The 21,850-nt window shown below is 38.5% G+C and overlaps 1 protein-coding gene across 6 annotated transcripts in view; it reads left to right on the top strand.

Annotated features, from left to right (window-relative positions):
• LOC149228371 (putative magnesium transporter NIPA3) overlaps positions 1-18,899 on the top strand; it is a 52,450-nt gene extending 33,551 nt beyond the window's left edge. For 2 of the 6 annotated variants that reach the window (XM_089378166.1, XM_089378163.1), the window contains exons 7-10: positions 17,288-17,380; positions 17,517-17,634; positions 17,776-17,897; positions 17,991-18,636. In XM_089378166.1, coding sequence (XP_089234292.1) covers positions 17,288-17,380; positions 17,517-17,634; positions 17,776-17,882 — 318 coding nt within the window. In that variant the 3' untranslated portion in view covers positions 17,883-17,897; positions 17,991-18,636. Of the gene's footprint in view, positions 1-17,287; positions 17,381-17,516; positions 17,635-17,775; positions 17,910-17,990; positions 18,637-18,791 lie in introns of those variants that run through there. The other 4 variants (XR_016247861.1, XR_016247862.1, XM_089378164.1 and 1 more) reach the window with 4 other exon arrangements.
• The last annotated feature ends 2,951 nt before the right edge of the window (positions 18,900-21,850 follow it).

The following is a 21,850-nucleotide window of genomic DNA, read 5'->3' as shown; positions in this document are numbered from 1 at the left end:
ACACTTGACCTTTGCCAAGTCCTTCGTCTTCTTTGGCTGTGAGGCTGACTCCTCACCCCCACTCAAACCTTTACTTTGTTCTTCATTGTCTTACCAACAAGAGCTTGGTCCTCATCACCTTCCTGCTTACTAGCCTTGGCCTTTGATTGCTCCCTTATCTCCTCCTAGATGTAGTCATCCTATAAACTATAAAATGTGGGTTGGTTTTCCTGAGCATAGATTCCTTTGACAAATGGATCCCACATCTTTGGGAAGTTGTTCAGTGCCACATTCACTAACTCGATGTCGTTCACTGTTTCCTCCACTGTTGCAAGTTGATCACGAATCTAAGTGATTTTCATTAGGTAACTCGTCATCGAGTCATATTTGGTCATCTATGTAGACCAAAGCTTGCCCCTCAACACCATTTTCTTGTTAACAGTCTTGCTCTGGTATAGACCCACCAAAGCATCAAACTTCTCCTTGGCTTTCTTCTCAGACAAGTGAAGAATCAAATGGTTCTTCATTGCTTCCAAGAGTACCCTTTGTGCCTTTATGACCCTCTTTGCTAGAATGGCCTTCTCCTTGGCATTTGTCGGCTCCATGATCACCTTCTTAACAATCTCATAGAGATCATTTTCCTTGAGAATCAAGGTAACCCTAGCCTTCCAAGGTAGGAAATTTGAGGCTCTATCGAGCTTGTCTTCAAATTGAAGCCCCGATGTAGTAGAGAATTTCTCTTGCTAAATCAGTAAGGAATTCCCAATAAAATATGCTTCATTTCACACATTAAGGAGAACACCATTGTTATCATCTTCACCAGATCTTGTCAAAGATATATGTCAAGTCTTGTAAACTGAAGAAACAAATTTGCCTGGTCCTTTAGGCATCCAATAGAGCTTAATCCGTCAAGCAGAGTAAAACCCCAGTTGGATGCTTAGTCCTTCAAGCTCCCTTGAAATCCACTAGCTAAACTTAAGATCTGTTGGTTTTCATATGAACTGTCTCGACATCCAATCTTGGTTTGGCCTTTATGGTTGTTCTACTGTCCTTGGTTGCTCACGGGGACACACTCTTGTGATTTGCAACCTCGTGGCCTGTCATTGTTGTTGGTTCATGCTGTTAGGATGCTTGACTCTACAAACTACAAACTCCGATTCCACGTGCATAGCTTGTGGCAGTTGTTGTGCCCCAATGTACCCACTTGTTGCACCATTCTCTCTTGACCATGTCCTGATAGATCTCAACAGATTTCTCACCTTTGCCGCGACTGTTTTGGTGGCTCTGTTGGTGGATGTGGTGTTGTTTCAACTGCTTTCCAGACTCTTGACCACCACCCGACCTCCATGCTTCTCTCTTGGTTGCGGTCCTTACTCTGTTATTAGAATCCTCCATGGCCCTCTACCTCACCCTGGTAATTGACGACCATGTTCTTTGTGCATTCACACTTGCATGGTCCTCTGTTGCGCCTGGCAGATCTGGCGATGGCTAGACTTTCTCCACGATTTATGGCTTTGTCACTTCGCCCTACCTGCATGTTGCCACTTTCGGCCCCTTGACACACTTGTCGATTGTGGCCTACGACTGTGGCTACATCTCGACCCAACACTCCTATGACCAGTCTCTGCTTGCAACAACCCTCTGCAATCTTCCATGCACATGACAATTTTTTTTAGGCACTGACCCTCGGTGGTTCTTCTCAAGAACTGTTGCCCTTGATCTGCTTGCCAACTCTCGTCGGCCAATTTGCTGCTGGCCTACTGGTCCTTCTCACACAACTTGTGTTGATGCCCTTGACTGCTGGGTTTGACAACCCCCCATGGTGTCAGCCACAACGATCTGCACACAATTTTTTTTTTTTATTATTATTATTATTATTTGAACTTTGTCTTCACTTGTAGCCAGAATTCATACGATGTACAAAATTCGTACGACCTGCGTATTTAGCCCTTGCATAGCTTGTAATTTTTGTTTCCTCTTTGTATGATCACTAGCTGAACTTGACCCCAATGACCCCTGCACAAACTTAATTTTGAGGTTGGCTTTCTTAGAGTTTATCGCTTTGATACCATGTTAATTTCTAAATCCAACACTTGGCAATTAATTCCTAGTAGATTTTATGTCTTCTAAATAGAAGCACAAATGAGTTTTTGACATAAACAAAAATTATTCAATGGAAGCACGACCAATATGAAACACATAAGCACACACACAAATTTTTTCCCAATCAAATAAGTTCTTTATTAATCATGATCAAAACCTACACGGGCTCCCTTCCTAGGAAAATGGCCCGAGCATATCTAGATTTGATCCAGCGGATCAAACCCTAGGTCTGTGTTCTTGATCTGCTTGGCTGATCTGGATCTCCTATGCTACACCCTTGCACCTTCCTCAGACCCAACACACTTGAATGGAAGTCCTTCTCCACTCAATCACTGAGATCTCCTCTCAAGTCTTGTGCTCATTATGTGGTGTGTCTTTCTCCTCTCGCTAGTCTTGTTTCTATAACTTCTCATTGAGCTAAATCCCTAACCCAAATCTCCAAAGTGATTGACGGCTAAGATTAGATCTTGCCATGTAGCATCTTCTTCAAGTTGAATCCTTCATTTGACTAGGAATTCATGTGACAACTTGTCATACAAGTTCTCTTTGTGTTCGATAGTTAATTTGGGAAGAACATGAAGTTTTTGTACTCGTCGAGTGGTGTGAATTTTGTATTTCCATTTGTTCTTTCATGTGTGTTTTTCTTTCATTGCAAGTTTCTATGGACAAGGTGTGCACTTTTTATTTTATATTTTACCCAATAATATCTATATTACTGAACTTGTAATCTTATTTTATATTATAGTTGATCTAAGATTTTAATATGGTTGCAGCTGGACATAGATTGTGTTATCAACTTGTTGACATGAGCAAATGCTCCTTGTCAACCTCATAGGCTCACCCTACGAAAGGATCTAGTTGATCCATTGGAATGGCAAGCCCTCCAGTTATGACCTAGTTGTTGTAATATAGGTTGGATGAATTAAAATGAAATGCAGCTAAGAATGCAAATGCAGAAATGCAACCAATCTAAATCCTAGCTAGGAGTTGTAAAGAATGGGTTGACATGAAACAAAGATTTAACACAAATTGTGTGGGGAATAGTTTTGTGCAAAACCAAGGTGACTTTGATAAACTGAGAATAGTCAACAAGTCACTGAGAACAACCATTACAAGCATGGGAATAGTCTACAGATTGCAATGTCTACCCCTACAAGCATCAAGAAAACCAAGACCGAAGATAATAGTCTACACCCGTTGATAACATTGCAAGAGTAAACACAATAGCCAATGCCGTCTTTTATTAACATACAAAGATAGTTTACATTGCTAAGAAGAGAACCATTTGCATGAATTGCAGTGGTTCTACTAATAAAAATTGTATATGGCTCATGGGCTTCCAGTTCTGCAATTCCCAACTATCCTAAAATCTTCGACTCTTGGGCTTTCCAGCCTTACACATTTGTCTTTAACCTCATGTTGACTACGAGGATAATATTTAATCAAATATTTCATTATTACAATTTCTTGTCTACTCAAGTGAAGCTTTTATTAAACAATTTTGTTACTTTGTTTTTACATTCTAAACAAAAGTCTCATGACTTTGGGCAGCCACAACAGTGACTTGACTAGCTCACTTTGCACTTCCTAGTCCCTTTCACAATGCTGAGGTTTGTGGTTTTGCAAATTTGTGTCTTCTTCCTTCATCACTTCGGAGACTTTGCAAGTTTTCTCTCCAGTAGCAGTCAACTTCTATCCTCGCTCCTATCTTTTGGTCTTACTCCCTTTTGGTCAAGGTTGTAGCTGCATGGTTCTTGGATCTGTTGCTTGATTCTGTGAAGCACTATGTATTCTCTTCTTTCTCGTTCAAGTTTCTAGTATTTGCCATGTGAGAAATGAAGATTGAAAAAAATCTTACGCAAGTTCAACATTCTTGAGTCAATCTTCCACTTGCAACATGCAATGCCTTACACTCTCCCATGATTATTCACACAAAGGATTCTCATTAAGCATTATATCACTCTATTATTAAATAGACTTCATATAAACAATGATGAAAATGCTTTTATTAGGTATGATTGTTTAATACAATCCAAAAATCTTAATGGTTATCTAACATCCTCTTTCCGGCATTTGTGAATTTTGACCAGGCTATAATTGATTTAAAGCTAACTAGAGGATCTTATTGTGATGCATCAAAGGTTCTTTTCATTGTCGTCTTAGTAAAATAAAAGTGTAGATGGATGTCGTCCTATGGATTTAAGGTGGATTATTGAAAGCAAGCTCAAACGTCATCTTTCTTTATCGAAGTTGTTATTAAACTTTTCAATACAAGTTCTCGGGTTAACAAATCTAACAATGGCACTAACTCCAAGCTATACTTCATTGAGCTTTTTGTACGAAACTTATATGCACATAATTATCTTTTGGCATTTGACAAAATATACCCCTTTTTCCATTGGGTTTATTAATAGGTAACGAACCATGCCATTGTCTATGACTCTGGACAATAAGTTATTTAAAGATACTATGAAAGTAAACTAATCCTTGATTAAAATCTCCATTCAATCTTGCAAACAAAACTGTGCAAACTACCATTCTATTGAACCTCCATCCAAAGTAATATGTGAATTGATGCTTGTAAATGCACAATCCAAAATGGATCATCTACATAATATAAAACTTAAAAAATCGAATTCAAGCTTGAAAACAAACATATAGATGATGAAGGAACAAGAAACAATGCAATGAAGCATATATGTACATACATAAGTATCCAATTCTCGACCATCTCTCTTGAATGAAATATTCAGACAACAGTATATCATGCTACAACAAGCAGCTTCATAACAACAAAATTATTGCCTATATTGGGATCCTCACCCCCTAATCATTTAGATAAGATAGAAAAAGCTTAACATGCCTCATCAGTGATTTTGCTTGAGTGAAGGATACATTTTTACTAAGGTCATGATAGAGGAGTTCAATAATCAATGCCACCAACATTGAGGTACATAGACGGCTTGGTGCTCTTGATTAAGTGTTAGTTTCATAACTTCACACATGATAGGATCTAGTGGAAATGGTGCAATCTTGCTAATTTTAAAATCCTAAAAACTATCAAGTCCGCTATATTTGAATGGGATCTAAAATTCTTCCTTCTCCATACAAAACCAATGAGGTTGAAACCACTCTCAAACATCCTAAAACAATTAATGGTAATGTTAAAATTGAAGTAAAATGATGAAAATGAAAGAATCCGACCTTTTCTTTCATTTTCATCCTTTTACTTCAATAATTTAAGATTTCCATTAATTACTAGGCTATCGTAGGATGAATTATGAGAAATGGAAACCATGGTTTTAAAACCCTGTCGGGTTGAACCAGTACCTGGTAAAATTGGCCGGTTCATTAGCCTCAAAGGTCAACTTGGCCAATGACCCCAGTTTGGGAACCCGCTGGTTTGGTACCAAACTGACATAAAATGATATGAACTGGCTGGTCCTGTCATAACACAGTTGGTTCATTAAACTCTTCCACGTGCGCGGCCGCAAACCCATAGATGGCAGTTTAGGGTGGCATCGAGTGTTTTTTTTGGAAACTAGGGGTTTCTTTTCTCCAAAACAACCCCTCCAAGCCAATAAAACCATGCCTCCCCTTTTAGTTGCCTCACACATCTCATTTGGAGATTTTGTGAGCTTGGAGAGTGCCAGGCTTTTGCAAGAGCAATGTACAACAGAGAGTTTGGGCTGTGTTTGTCATCTTGGAGCTTCTTTGGAGCTATCTAGTGGAGTTGGCATCTTCAAGAGGAGGCTAAGGCAACTAGTTTTCATTTCCAGGTAAGGCTTTTCACTTAAAAAAATCCATATCCATTGCTGTCCATGTATTTAATTTTTTTTGGTTCTTTCAAGTTTCAATTTTCAGTTTTCAAATTCCAAATTTCAGCCCGTTTGTAGGCTAAATCTGCCCCATTTTTTTCTTTCCAAATTCATCTTCGGTTTTCCATTTTACTTGGTTTTTTTGTTTGTTTGCAGATTTATTTCCTTCACAAATTTCAAACATTTCATCAGCCACTATGCCCCCAAAAGCCAAGAATAATGCATGGGCTCATTGTCATATGATTGATGGCAAAATGATTTGCAAATATTGCCAAAAATCTTTTGTGTGGGGCAGGGGGGGTACTCATAGGTTGAAACAACACTTGGCCTAGGATAAGAGGCCAAGTAAAACCATGTAAAGCACCAAATGAAGTAATAGGGCCTATTAGTGCAGAATTTCTTGAGAAGTTTGAGGAGGTTAAGACTAAGGATAATGCTATCGAAAATGAAATTGCAAGGAAGAAGGAAATTGTACAAGCCATGCGAGCAGGTGGTTATGAAGATTTTGAGGTTCAAGACTCCTGTTCTATCCCTTCCACTAGTGTCCATGACCCCTTTCGTTATGTTCATTTTGCTCTTGGCTCCTACATTCAAGGGCAACAATCTAAAGGTAACAAGATGATGAACATTAAGAGTTATTTCACACCTTCCCTTGTCATTGCCTCTGCTAATGGCACTTCCTCCCAACTAAGTCTAACTCAACCCACTTTGGACAACCATTGGAAAAAGCGATGCAAAGAAGTTTCTTTTTAATTCATTGCTAGATGGTGGTCTGAAGTAGATATCCCCTTTAATGCTACTCGCTCACCTTATTGCTAAGCTATGCGGGAATCTATTATATCTACAAGAAAAGGTGTCCAAGGCCCTAATATGCATGACTCGAGGGGAAGTCTTTTGTAAAAAGAGATTTTTCTCATCGAAGAATATTTCACTGAGTATAGAGAGTCATGGACCACAATAGGTTGTTCCATCATGTTAGATGGACTAATGGAAAAAACTGCACTATCATTAATTTCCTTGTTTCTTGTCCTCAAGGAACCATGTTTTTGAAATTAGTTGATGCATTTGATGGGGTGAAGGATGCAAATCTTCTATTTGAGCTTTTGGATGAGATGATTAGGATAGTGGGGGAGTAGAATGTGATGCAAGTCATCACAAATAATGCCTCAAACTATGTTCTTGCTAGAAAGATGCTAGAGTCCATATATAGGACCATAATTTGGACCCCATGCACTATGCATTGCATAGATCTCATGCTTGAGTATATAAGCAAAGTGGAGTGGGTAAAGAACACCGTAGAGCATGCCAATTGCATCACAAAATACATCTACAACCACTCATGGGTATTGAGCCTAATGAGGAAAAACACTGGGGGCAAGGAGCTTGTTATGTTTGCCATTATGAGATTGGCACCTCATTTCCTTATGTTGTAATCTCTCAATTCTCAACAACAAAACTTGCAAAAAATGTTTTCTTGTGATGAATGGAATTCATCTCGGTGGGCTCATAGACAAGATGGCAAAGAACCAAAAAAAAAGTATTTGACAACTCTTTTTGCAAAAAGTTTGCGGAGGTTGTGAAAATCGATGAGCCCCTTGTTAAGGTGTTGTGGGTGGTGGATGAGGAAAAATTGGCCATGGGCTATGTCTATGAGGTTATGGATCATGCAAAGGAGCAGATACTGACAACTTGCAAAAATAAAATAGGTAAATATGGGCCAATTTGGGAGATCATTGACAATATATGGAACAATCAACTCCATCGTCCAATACATGCAACCGAGTATTTCTTGAACCCAAAGTATTATTATAGAGCTCAACTATGAGAAGATTATATTGGGGAGGTCAGATATGGGTTGTAAGATTGCTTGGAGCGCATGGTCCCTAATGAGTCTGAGCACCTGGAAATACATAAACAGATTGTGTTTTCATGAAGGCCTCAAGTACCTTTGGCAAAAACTTGGCAAAGATGGCAAGAGATGTAGATCAACTAGGTAAGCAATTCCAATTCGTTTTTTTTTAAGTTTTATTGTTTATAATTCAAACTGTAAATACTTGCTCTTTTAGCCAAACATATAATCTAAATTGTTGTACAATGAACTAACTATAGTCTGTCTTTGCACACATTGGTGGGAGTCATTTGGCAATCAATGTCCTCAATTGCAAAATTTTGTAGTTAGAGTCCTCAACCAAACTTGCAGTGCTTTTGGTTGTGAGCACTATTTTTGAGCGAATTCACAAAAAGAATAGAAAATGTTTGGAACAAAAATAGTAAAATGATCTCGCCTTCTTGTAGTACAATCTTTGACTATTGATGAATAAAAGACCTGATCTCGATCCCATTGTGTTAGAGGATATTGATTCAACATCATAATTGGTGGACTAGACTTAGTCATCTAAGTCTGATCTTGATCAATGTTATCAGAACCGAACTGGTGACCAAACCAAAAAACCTTGTGGACTAGGAATTGGTTGGAACCGACCGAAACCGGTAAAAAAATGGGACCAAATAATAGGTTTACCAAAAACACATAAAATGTTCAAATTTTAAAGATAAACATATATATTCATGTGCATCCATATGAATCCAAACCATTTATACACAAATAAGCAAAAAATCTTATTTATATAGCATGTAAGGGTGCTTATAAACCGAAAATACCATAGTTCCACCAAGTTTCTGGGACGTGGGGATGGGGGAGCAGAGAAACGCAAGAGCAGCCTATGCAAAATATCCCCACCAATTTTTAGGAAACATGGGGGGACGTTGGGGTCTTTAACACAAGGGACCTCAACAAAAATAGTAAAATACTAAAAAATTATAAATATATCATTGAAATTTTATAATTGAACTATCTTTATCATGAAGGATAAATTGATGAATCATATAACTAAAATAAATTTAAAACGAAAAGCATGATACAATCATACATGTAACTGTAACATTGTACAATGAAAATAAAAGTTTAAACCATATTGAAGTTCTAACTGTGAATACTGAATATTGAAATAAAAGTCAAGTTTGATACATCAAGATTCAAATTTTTATAGAGTCAAGTATAATATATCGTATATCAAGATTCAAAACAAACTAAAGTCTACAACCAAAGTTTGAAACAGAAAGGTAGATAACATAAGAACATATCAAGTGACAAATGAGCATAATTGCTCAAGGTAATGCCCCTCTAGTCTTTGTATCCAGTTGCTGCATGAATAAATCAGGATCAACCATGTCACCATCTGAATCAGAATCACTTGCATTCTCAAACATGCTAAGTGGCACACCAACCAACCCCATATGTGTCTGATCAAGCCCCTCCTCCGTATCCACTTGTACATCATCCTTTGGATCAACATCCCATTGTGTTGTTGGTCCCTTCAAATATGAAATTAGCAGAAAAACCCATCTCTCCCCATCGAGTCATAGTATATTTATGATATCTTATAATTTTTTTTAGGGATTTGACTTTTTTTTATATGATTTGACCTCAAAGTTTTTTGGAAACACAGTGAATGTTTCCTACTTTGGGAGGAAATGTTCCCCCTTTGAGTTTCCTCGCGTTTCTGTTTTTTGGGGACGTGGGGAAACGTTCCCATGTCCCCAGAGTGCACGGAAGCGCGGGGACACGTTTTCCAGGTGGGGGACGAGTACCCGTGGAACATTGGAAAATACATCAATAAATAGGCTCTAGATGCCTTCTAACATAAAAAAAATTCATGCTACAACAAATGCCTACATATCATCAAAATAATTCCATATATTGGGATCTTCGTCATCAATATAACCCTCTAAGAATTAAAATAATATAGAAAAAACGTAGCATGTCAAGTCAAAATTTTGTTTGAGTGATGGGTACATTTTTAGTAGAGTCATGATAGAGGAGTTCGACAACCAATGCCACTAACATCAAAGTACATAGAGGGATTGTTGCTTTTTATTAAATACTAGTTCTTTACCCTCGTTCATGACAATCCAATGGAAACGTTGCAATCCCCTCAACCCTGAAATCCTGAAAAATTGTTAAGTTTGTTGGATTTTGAGTGAAATCTAAAATTCTACTTTTTTCGTATGAAATTCAATGAGGTTGGAACCACTCTCAAACATGTTGAACCATTACATGGTAATGTTAAAAGTTTAAGTAAATTGATGGAATTTTACTTTAAGAATTTAACATTACCATGAATTGCATAGCAATAGTAGGGCCATAGGCTTGAATATTAGGCTGGCCTAGGGGAGAATTAGAAGTGGACCAACCAAATAAAAAAAATAGGCAAATTTTTACGCTGACCTGGGAAGGTACAAACTACACGGAACCAGTTCCAAATCGGCCGGTTCTGTTATAGAACCAGTCGGTTCAAAGGCCTGCTTCAGACTGATTTTGGGCCAAAAACGATCGGACAGGTTGGTTCCACCAGTTCTGATAACATTGATCATGATTTTGATGTTGATGACATGGAGTTGGATGGGTTGATCCCAATGCGGATCTAGTAGTGCTGGTGGAACCAAAACCAGTAGCTGAATCAAGTAAAGGCAAACAACCAATGGGAAGCACTAGTCGTGTAGCTCTACCAAGTCGTTCATTTGTTAGGTCTAGTTTTGCCATTACTACTACTACTACTAAGGTTGCAGAGGAGTGTGAGGAGTCAGACTCTGAACCAGATGATGTTTATGTAGCTCTTGTTGATGATCCCATGTCAAGCAGAGTAAAATAGGAGAAACTTAAATTCTTGTGAAGAAAACTTTGAGAACAACAAAGTGAGCACTCTTACCCCTGGGGGTGATGTTGGTCCAAGGAGTAGGAAGTGCCCATCAGCTTCCATTGAGTACAACTGGAGCAAGGTACTGTTGTATATCGCTGACTACCACCAAGTGCTACTGGAGCAAGATACCTGTAGCTACTACATGCATCCACCATATACTGTAGGTGACTGCCGGTTATCTCCAGGGATATACATTAGAGCAAACTGCAGATATTTTACACTTTGCAATTGAGGAAGACAGGTATGCAATTAAGATTAAGGAGTAGATGTAATCATCGCAATCAGCTAGAGTGGTTACCTATTGATAGTTAATGTAATAAATTGTTATGACAGTTACACAGTTTGGAAGTAGTATTTTGATTTATAAAAATTTAAGGAATGATGTGCCAGATGGTGAGAGCTGAGCATTATTGAATGACTGCCTAATATTCTCCTGTCAGCCGACCTTGCATATTTAAGATTTTTGATCTTCCACTCCATGTTGATGCTATTATGATCGCCTTCTATCTTTTTGTTATTTTGTCTGTGCCATGTTATATTACAAACCAAATTTAGCAGTAATGAACTACAGCACAGGCACCCTTACAAGTCTGACATTAAGTGAGGCTAGAATATTTAAATTGTTCAGTAAGCAATAGCATTCTAGGATTCTTGGTGGGCATGACATGTGATATGTGTTTTTAATTCGACTCCATGATTAATACTGGCAATGTGCTTTTAATGTTGTCTAGCGTGGGTGTAAAGTGAGGAGTTTTTATTGTCCCCACCCAGGTTTGATTCTTGCTAGTGACATGCTTGCCCCTTGTAGGCTGATTTACCTTTGTGGAGCCATATCATGTGGATGGGGCCAGGTGCGATCCTTGGTTGCCTGTGACAGATTAGATTTCCCTCAGTCATGGCTGCTTAGCCAAGAATTGATTCCACAAGTCTACAGGTGAATTCCCTGCTTGTGATGGGAAGCATTCAAACCAAAAATAATGTTAGCAATATGTTGCGCTATTAAGTTCCTTTCTATGCTCCTATATGACTATTTTTATAGACATTGCTTTTGGGCTTGAGTCAAAACTGCCATATGTACTTGTTAATATTTGGCACATGTATTTTCTAGCAGTACACAATTGCTTTTGGTTGTTGAATCTTGCTCTCCTTCTTCCTGAACTTCGAGGATTTTTGCCTAAGTTACCGGAAACTCCTGAAGAATTTTCTGGAAACGCGGATCCCCGTTTCCGATACATAAACGGATACGATTCTTGTCCGAAACACTGTAAAAACGTTTTTGTGCCGTTTCAAAAAATCGGAAACTTTAGATTTGGAATTGGATACGTTTTCAAGGGATTTAAACTTTTTTGGATCCGTTTCTGGAAATCCGGAAACGGATCCACGAAAATTGTGATCAGAATCCACCCTTAAAATGTTAAAAAGCTTGAAAATTTGTATAGCCATAAATAATTAATAAAAATGAAGAAATTAGATTTGCAAATAAACTCACTATAAACACGGTCTCATAAAATCTTTTCTAAATCTTTAGAAACAATGACACTCCATATATTTATCAAAGATCCTTACTAAGAAAAAGATCGATGTTCAACAATGCAAATAAAAGGGTTTGATGAATGTCTTCGTAAAGAGATTTATTTGAGCAATTAATTTTCATTTTGGTTAAGGTTTTGTTAATTGTCATTGATTTTGCTCTTGATTTCAGAAATCCCTCCAATATAACAAATCTTCTCTAGCCAATCTTCTGCCTGCATATAGTCATGAGACCAAGCTGACATTGAGAAGATTTAAATGTTCAAATAGGTCTTGATGGAATATCCCAATGATCCCATGGGCCTTTTAATTGTCATGCAAGGAAGATAGATATCATCTGCCATGCATGACACGTTCTTTGAAGGAGTTGGACCCAAAAGCACAAAGGCCGTAGCATTTCTGATTACATTATTAATGATGATGATAATATGTTGAATGTTATAATAATCACTAATGATGATGACAATGTTTATGCTGAATTGATGATGATGATTTGTTTATGTTGAATTCATGACGATGACTATGCATTTTTAGATATAGATTCTAGATTCTAAAAGATGAATGGTAATATGAAATATATATATATATATATATATATGCATGCCGTTTCCTTGCCGTATCGTATCCTCATATTTTGAAAATTTGTCGTATCCGTTTCAAACCCCGTATCCGTATCCGTTCCCGTATCCGTTTCAGTGCAACTTAGATTTTTGCTAAGGATCTTAGTTTTGTAGGGATTGAGAGTTGCAATTCTGGCAAACAATCTTTATTTTTAAAGAGTTGAAAAGTGTAACAGTTTTGCTTCTAGAGTTCCTCTAGATATTTTGGTGCTTTTGATTGTATTGGGAAGCTATGTATCTAAACCAACATTTGACCCAAACCAAGGTTTATGGCATGTGGCATTGATCAAATTTGCTCTGACCAATTTATAATTTTATAGCACATTAAATTTCCTGTTTCCTCCAATGAATATGCTTCATCTTTATATCAAGTTGTTTGCAAGTGCTATATGTAACAGGTACCATTACTATAAAATATGGCCAAATTTGTTTAGAAATGCACATTTTCTTTGTTTTAGGCCATAATTACATACGATGTTCTAATATGTTAAGTTAGTTTGTCATATCAAGGAGACAGGCTAACCATCACATACCCAAAAATTTAGTTTTTCTAAATTTCTATCAGAACATGATGTATAATGCAATCGTTTTGTCTCTCTTAATTATGTAATGTTGTAATATTAATGTTCAATTTCAAATCTTTATCCTCATCTCAAATTTCAGCGGTTTCTATCATACATATATAACAATGTTCCATTTGGAATCTTGATTCAATGCAAATTTCAGTAATTTGTATTATGATATCTTTAATATCTTTACTATTTTCCATTTTGAATATATTAGTTAATTTCAAATTTTACTGTTTTTCTGTGTTCCATGGGGATGTGTTGTTGGAGAATCTAATTCCAACCACCTGCTAGGTGTCAAAACCGTCCATCCAAGTGTCCTAGTTTAGTTTCAGTTTTTCAGTGTTCCACGGGGACGCATTGTTGGAGAACCTAATTCCAACCACCTGCTAGGTATAAAAATCGTCCATCCAAGTGTCCTAGTTCAATGTCAGTTAGTCCAGTTTAGTTCAGTCTCATTGTAGTCATTTATTACTGATGCCTCCAATATAATCTTATTTAACTGATTCGTAATATTGAGAAGAGCAATCTCTGCTCCGTGATTTCTCTTCATTCTTTGTCATGGTATCAGAGCGTAGGCTGCATAAGGCTCCTTAAGAGCAACAGAGAGAAGAACCGTCAGGTTGCATAAGACTCCAGAGAGAGCAGCGTGTCGTCAGAGGTCGTGGATGGGAGTCCGAGGATAAAGTGCGAAAGCAGTTTGAATGTGAAGAGAGCCAAGTGCGTCAGTTTCGCACCCCAGCAAAAAGAAGAGTGCGCAAAAGAGGCACAAAGTTACGAAATTGTGGAAAATTTAGGATTGACGAACCCTTTGAATTGAAAAAGTGCATAAAATTGCGCAAAGCACCTTTGTTGGGAGCTGCGCAAATGACAGCAATTTTTTCTGAGCGATTTGTTTTTAAGGTATGAAAGGTCCTCCAACTACCCTCTTTCACTAGACGACAAGGAGAACGAAAAACAAAATGTCTTTGACTTTTCGTGGCTCTGTGCGTTGAAAAGAACCCTCATGGAGATGTCACGAATCATTTGTTTGAATTCGTTTCAAATTTTTTGTTAAAAGGCCTTGTGTTATTAAAGGCGTTTATTTTAAGTGGGCATATGTCATTCATTTAAGAACTTCACTTTCATGAACTCTTTAAAAAGTTTTTATGAGGGGTTATGTGATTTTCAAAAGTGCTTATGTTATTTAAAAAAAAAAGGGACTTCCCTCGTATTAAAGTGTTGTTTTCCATTCAAAGGGCTTTGTTGATGGAGTCTTCAAAAGAGAATATTCATGTAAAAGGTGCAAGGGGGATATTTTTTTAAGTGCTGCTTTGTTTAAAAGAGTGTTATTTAAAAAAAATATATCAAAGGATTTGAAAAAGAGTTTGCAAGGTATCTTAAAAGGGCTTTTTGTGAAAGGGGCGTGCTTGTGAAAATTTGTAGACTCATTTTTTTATGTCGAGCAGCAAAGATATTATCACAAAGATGTTTTTGTTCCAAACAACTGCTATGTCTGCAAGTACATTTGCTTGTTAAGCTACAGTGAACGTGTGCTCAACAAATGGGAAAAGCCAAGAGGCTAAGAAAGTCGAAGCAACAGTGGGAGATGTATGAAGTTTTTTTGAAAGATTTGGAAGTGAAGAGGCAAAAGAATGCCTTCACATTAAAATGCATAAAATAATATGTAGATCACAACGTTTTACCCCACATAGCAGATGCAAAGACAACCAAGGAGGCCTGGGATACCCTTGAGAATATTTTTGTTGTAAGGGGGAGTAATCCAGTTGAAAATGAAGAGTTTTGTGAATCCCACTGTGCACAACCACAAGTGGATGACACTTTGGTGAATCCAACAACAGAGCTTGCTGATGACAATTTGGTGAATCCATCGACAGAGCTTGCCGATGACAATGAAGCTGCCATTGGAATAACCAATGTTATGGTCAATTCAACAGCTCAATTTGTTGATGTTAAATTTGATGAAGACTTGTTACCTCATGATGTATGGTTGAGGATGATGCAACAAAAACATGAAATCGACATGATGTTATTACGTGAGAAACGCCCATTTGAATCTGAAAACCAAGTGGAAGACAACTTGTCTGCAAGAGCACAGATTTGCAAAGAAGTCGAAGAAACAGAGACAGAAGCAAAAGCAAAGAAGGAAGCGCAACAGGAGAAAGCTCTCATTGCAGAGTAGAAGGAACAAAACCAATGTGGTTTTGCAGATGTTTTTAAACTTACCATTGATTTCCAATGGGTAAGTGAACGGGACAATTATGAAGAAGATTTAAATTTCCTTGAAGCATGGCTTGCAACACCATGTCTAGATGAGGTCAACCTAGAGGTTGCAACAATGAACCTTGAAGACAACATGGATGATGAAAACCTTAATGAAATTTTCATGCATTAGAGTCCTGAAGAGATGAAATTGTATTATGAACTTATGTTGCAGCAAAATATTGATGATGAGAAGCACACTATAGAAAATGACATGTTGCAGCAGTACACGTACAAGCCGAATTTTTAAAAAGACCTGCACTAGCAAATGAAGAAACAAATGTTTGAAGAATACAACAAGAAGAAAAAGTTGAGACAATTTAGGGGCTATAGGATTTGGAAGAAGAGAAGAAGAAAAATAAATCTAGTTGAAGTCAATTTTTTAAATTGTAAGCCTAGCTGAGACATAGACCAACAGGACTCTTAATTGAATTTTTATGTGGTTGTAATTAAGGGGGAGTGTTGGAGAATCTAATTCCAACCACCTGCTAGGTGTCAAACCGTCCTTCCAAGTGTCCTAGTTCAGTTTCAATTAGTCCAATTTAGTTTAGTCTCATTGCAGTCCTTTATCGCTAATGTGTCCAATGTAATCTTATTTCACTGATTCATAACATTGAGAAGAGCGATCTTTGCTCCACGATTTCTCTTCATTCTTTGTCATGCGTCCACCAGGGTCGGGTGCACGCACCCCACACAACTGGGACAGGAGGACATTTGGGGGTGCATTTCCCCACTCACTCCTTTTTGGGAAGTCGTGGGGAGACCCAGGGGGTGCGTTTCCCCAGTGTGGGGGACGCGACTTCCCAAAAGGGGTGCTTTTGGGCATCCCCCCTTGAATTTGTCTAATAACATTTAATATAAAAGAAGTTTGAAAATTCACATATTAAAAAACTTAAAAATACAATAAAAATAAAACAAAACTAAAAATTAAAAAGTTAAAACTTACCTATTCATTTCCCAAATTCTCTTCCCTGTCGTCGAGCTCTGCTGAGTGCTCTCTTGCGGCCGTCGTGTTGTGCTCTCTTGCCCACAGTCGAGCTGTGCTCCCCTGCCACCATCGAGCTCTACTCTCTTGCCTGCTATCGAGCTCTTCTAGAATGATGAATGATGAATTTAATTTTTAAATCAATGTAGATTATAGAATGATGAATGATATGGATCAATGTATTTGAATATTTCATTATTGAATTTTATGATTGAATCTCATGGAATGGATGAATGATGACTATGTCATATGAATGATGTATGTATCAAAATGAATAATGAGGGTGAATCAATGTATGTCATGATTTAATTCAATTATGAATTTAAATTTTATGTGTGGATCAATGTATTACTATTAGTCTATTTATGCTTTCATTATTGAATATGAACTTGATATATATATATATATATATATATATACCCCGACGCCCCCCGCACCCCTGAAATTTCCCTAAACTTTGAGAGTACTCCCACACGTTCCCCCTGTGCATCTCCCCACACTGGAGTCTTGGTGGAACATTGCTATTTTTAATATGCACATTACTCTACGTTTCTTCATACTTTCCATAGTTATTGAAATACCTTATTTCTGTCATAATCTGGAACTGCAATCTGTCTGATGACCTGTGCTGTGATTTAATGTGTACTTCATTTTTATAATTCAGGCTCTGGACACTTTCAACACTGCAGTAGTGTCTCCAATTTACTATGTCATGTTCACATCTCTAACGATCCTTGCAAGTGTCATTATGTTCAGGGTATGCATCTATTCTGAACTTGTTTGAATGGATTTTCAGGTCAATAAATTAACATATCAAAAGGAGTTGTTGTTTCTGACAATTTCTATCCCTGAGCACTACATATTTTTGTGTCATTATTTGTCCTTGCTTGCAGGACTGGGCTGGTCAAAGTGGAAGCAATATTGTGTCAGAGATCTGTGGTTTTGTCATTGTTCTTTCTGGGACTGTTTTGTTGCACATAACGAAGGATTATGATAGAGGACCCTCACTGAGTATGTTTTAAGCCTGCTTTTATATATGCTACTTTGTTCTTAGTATTTCACTTTTAGATATTTCATTGTGAATGGCAGCATTGTGCATCTGTATGACTACCAGATTAGCAACGTTCTCCTTGGCATTGCAATAATTTGCAGATATGTATACACCATTGTCACCTTCTCTATCAACACGTCTCAACCACGGAAATGGGGAATTTATTCAGCATGCAGATGAAGAAGGAGAGCTTTCTTTGCGAAAATAAGATTCATACTAGTTGGTACTGAAATTGGTTTGTATTTAAAATTTGTTCATTATCACGCTAGATCTGGATTGTATGAGAGTAACAACATGCATTTGTGTACATTTGCAGGTTTCACTTGCTTAGTGATAACTTCAAGAGGAGCAAACCTTTTTACGCTGTCATCTTAGCTGACAGCACTCATGGTATCATCTGTTCATAGACTTGGCTATGCTATGTACACACTCAATTGGATGATGACTCTGAAAAGTCAATTGGCTAGTTGCTACTTGTTCCAAACAATGGTAGAAGCAGAAGGTTCCAGACTTTGGTAGAGGCATTGGGAAAGCTAAATAGATTAATACGCAGCAGGAGGACTTGCCTTTGTATTGTCAAAATTTTGGTGTTCATGAACTTGAGAAAACAAATTCAAGCTCTTTAAAACTTGTTTTCAACGGGCAAGTCATTCCTGTCTTTTTGGTCAGGATTGAAAAGTGTATGTATACAAATAATCATATATTGCCTCTCATCTGCTGCTACGTATTTACCCAATAATCCATATATGGCATTGGGTTCAGCAAAGCATGGAGTGCCTAATCAGTACATGGCATTGGGTTCAGAAAAGTGTGGAGTGTCTATTTTGGGTAGGTATCACCAAGGAGGGGATTTGTTTAAAACATTGTCTTTTTGAAGATCATGAGTAGGTTGCTGCGACAGGTCTAACAAGGAAAAATGGTTGTTTCGTTTATAATAAAGAGGTGATTACCACGTACATATATAGCTTTTAATTTTGGTAAGTAGTCAGTGACTCAGTAGAGAATGTAGTTGGAATATTCATGTTCTGTAAATCTATTTTAAATATAGCATATTTGTTGATAGTGACAAAAGGATATTTGACTTCGAGAAATAGTGGTGTATCTAACATTGTTGCAGCATGTACGCTTGATGCAGCATCCTTCAATTCCATTTTTGGTTGTATGCCATTCTGGATCAGTCTTGCTGCACTGTTCTCGAGAGTTGAGTATATGGGTTTCAGCTGCAGTACAAGCAAACATCATGACTTGCCATTGCAGCCGCGCATAACTACTGCTGCTTCGATTGGAGTGATTAGTTCTTGGAATAATTTCCAAATTACATTGGGAAGAATGCATATGAGATTCAACATTTTTTTGTGTAAATGGAAAAGACGATTTAGATCCCATTTTTCCATCTTTTTACCTCTGATTTTGTTGCAGAGATCACCTACATACCTCGGTTTTTTTACCAAATTTTGAAACCCACTACATACCTGCACTTTGTTCCAAATTTTGAAAAAACTTTGATTTTATCTAAAAAGTCTGCTGTGGGAGAAAGGAATAAATAAATAAAATTTTAATTAAAAAATCAAATTTATGTATTAAAATTTAGATAAAAAACTGAAATATTATGCATTTTTTAATGCAATAAATAAATTTATAGTTAAATTTAAATATTTAGATTTTTTTTGTTTTTGTTTTTGTTTGTGTAAGCTTGGTAGATACCTTTTTCTATTAATATTTCATAATAATAAGTTTGAATTCAACAAAGCTGCAAGTGGCCTCAACCTGCCCACAGGAAACCAGCTCTGTTGGCTACCTATTTGCATCAAACACTGTCCAAAATGTAAACAAAGTTTTTCTAATTATCCATGCTACATTGGCGACTTTATCATCTGAAGAATCAACTGGGGCTGGGGCTTTCGCGCTCGATCCCGGAACTTCACTTCGCATCATATTCTGGAGACTCTGTTTGACCCTATTCAGGCAGAGGTTGTTTTGATACAACTGCATTTGGACAGATTGTATCTCCCTCTGAAGATCTTTCAGACTTGGCTCTTTTGGTTTGTCCTCTTTCGGGTCTTCTCTTTCCTTATAGGTGGTCATAGCACGAGCCAGGATGTTTTTCATGACCCAATACTATTGGATGGTCTGCCGAAACAAAGTTTGGCGACCTCTGGTATTACCTGGATCTTTGACTATTGTCTCCCATTCCTCTGCCTGAATCTCTTCATTTTCGATGTTAGCGTTTAGTTCTCTTTCCCATTTAGAGATGACAATTTTCACCTCGGCTGGGGTTCCTATGTAGTATGCGTTGATAAGGTTTTGCATACTTTCCTTCCATGTTTTCCTACCTCTTTTGCTCGGTCCTTTGCTTGTAGTCGGTCCAGGCCTTTCATCTTTTTTTTGTCTTTCCCAGTCTTCTGTTTCCTTTCCTTCCCTGTTGGTTGCCTTCCTTCGCCATCCAACTCTTCTTGCTGCTTTTTACTTTCCTGTCCAAGCGGCTCACCTGGACCGGGGCTTGGTACTCACTGGCGTGGTTCGAGTGTCGTGCCATCAGAGTCCTCTGCACATTGGTTTTTAAGCTACCTATAACAGAAACCAAAATTAAAACATTATGAACCGTCATCAAATTTACCATAGTGAACACATAATATTTTATGCTCTGTAATGGTCTTGATTTTGACATCATTCCTTATATTCTTGTTTTGATACTCGGCCTGAGAATTGGCCTCGATCCTTTCAGGATTCCCAACATACTTCCCCAAATCCGGGTGAGACTGCTCAGGAGCAGTCTCTTTCATCCGCTCCGTGCCCTGTTTACTGTTTTTACCCCCATCGACACCCAGGTTCCACACACTTCCCTCAAGGTTTTGCAGGATAGTGACAACACCATCTTCTAGGTTGCTTCCCATGAGCAGTTGAATTGCCCCTCTGTCTGGCTCCCACAAGACCACCCTGCACCTCCAACATTCTATGCTCCTGACCCTACCAACCGGTTTCCCAGAGTTCTTTCTTTCCTGGGTTTCGCCACCCCAGAGGGCAAGACAATGCTTCTCACTTTCCCACCAGACTACAGTTCTATCCCTGGGCCGCGAAAGTCCTACCCTTCACCATTGAATCCCCTCAAAGGAGCTGAGCCAAAGCCCAATTTGGACGTTCTCCCTTCCCCGGTTTCAGGCCCAGTTACTGCACCCTCTTCTGCTTGCCTGTTCCAGGTCTTGAATCGACACTGGACTAAGGATTTGCAGCCAGGTTGATGGCTGAAGGAGGCACCAGGGTCAGATATCACTTCAGGCCTTTCGCAATTTTCCTTGAATCCTTCCCTCTCAATCCACATACCCATCCTTAACTGCCTAAAGAAGTTTTCCTACAGACGCAGTTAAAACCGCTTAGGATGATGCTGCTAGCATCAATTTGACCTAGCATTCTCCTTCTGCCCCAGAACCTAGCTACCCTTGAGACGAAAATCAGATGTCCCTTCCCCCCCTCCTCGGATGGCTAACCAGTCAATCCCACCCTAGGTTGATAGGCCAATTACCCAAGGATACCGGGAGGCCTCAACTCTTAAATTGACAGGGAACACCATAATTATTAACCAGTAATCATCTTCCGGATTCATTACAGTGCCTCTTTCTAACTGAAGTCTTCGCAGATGCCAATTCATATTTTCCAAACCAATGCAAGTGAAGGCAAGGAGCACATACCAGGTTTTACAGTCAAAAGCCGAACGCTGCTCGATGTCCCCCAACACTCGGCTCTTGCCACCTCCAGCTGCATGTCTTGCCTTTTCTTCCTGCATGCAAATGCTTCTCATCCTTACCACCTTTCCTTTTTGTTTTCTCGTCCACCTGCCTGGCATCCCTTCTAAGAAGCCCGCCACATGATCTGCTCCGCTGTCCGCTGCCCTTCCTCTCGCGTGTGGGTCTCGGGATGGGAGTCCACTTACCTTCCCATAAATGCCGTTCATTAATCCCTGCCTACCGCCAACTGCTCTTGCTGTGAGTTGCCTGTTTCTCTCTCGCCACTTGCTGGCTCCCGTGCCAACTGTCCAAGCCTTCATCCCTCTGCTCGCCATGCCATTTGGCCGACTTCTCTTTCCTCTGCCCGCCTTGACAGCTGTTCTTGCCCTGAGTTGCTCGTTCCTCCACTTCCATTTGTCGGGTCCCATGGCCCTTGACCAGCGTCTCTTCCCTT

Source organism: Pinus tabuliformis, chromosome J (genome assembly GCF_031772625.1).
Source record: "Pinus tabuliformis cultivar Carrire ecotype Pingquan chromosome J, CPIR1, whole genome shotgun sequence".
NCBI classification, from domain to species: domain Eukaryota; kingdom Viridiplantae; phylum Streptophyta; class Pinopsida; order Pinales; family Pinaceae; genus Pinus; species Pinus tabuliformis.
The sequence above is the reverse complement of the archived record's forward strand: the minus strand, read 5'-3'. Positions and strand labels throughout refer to the sequence as shown.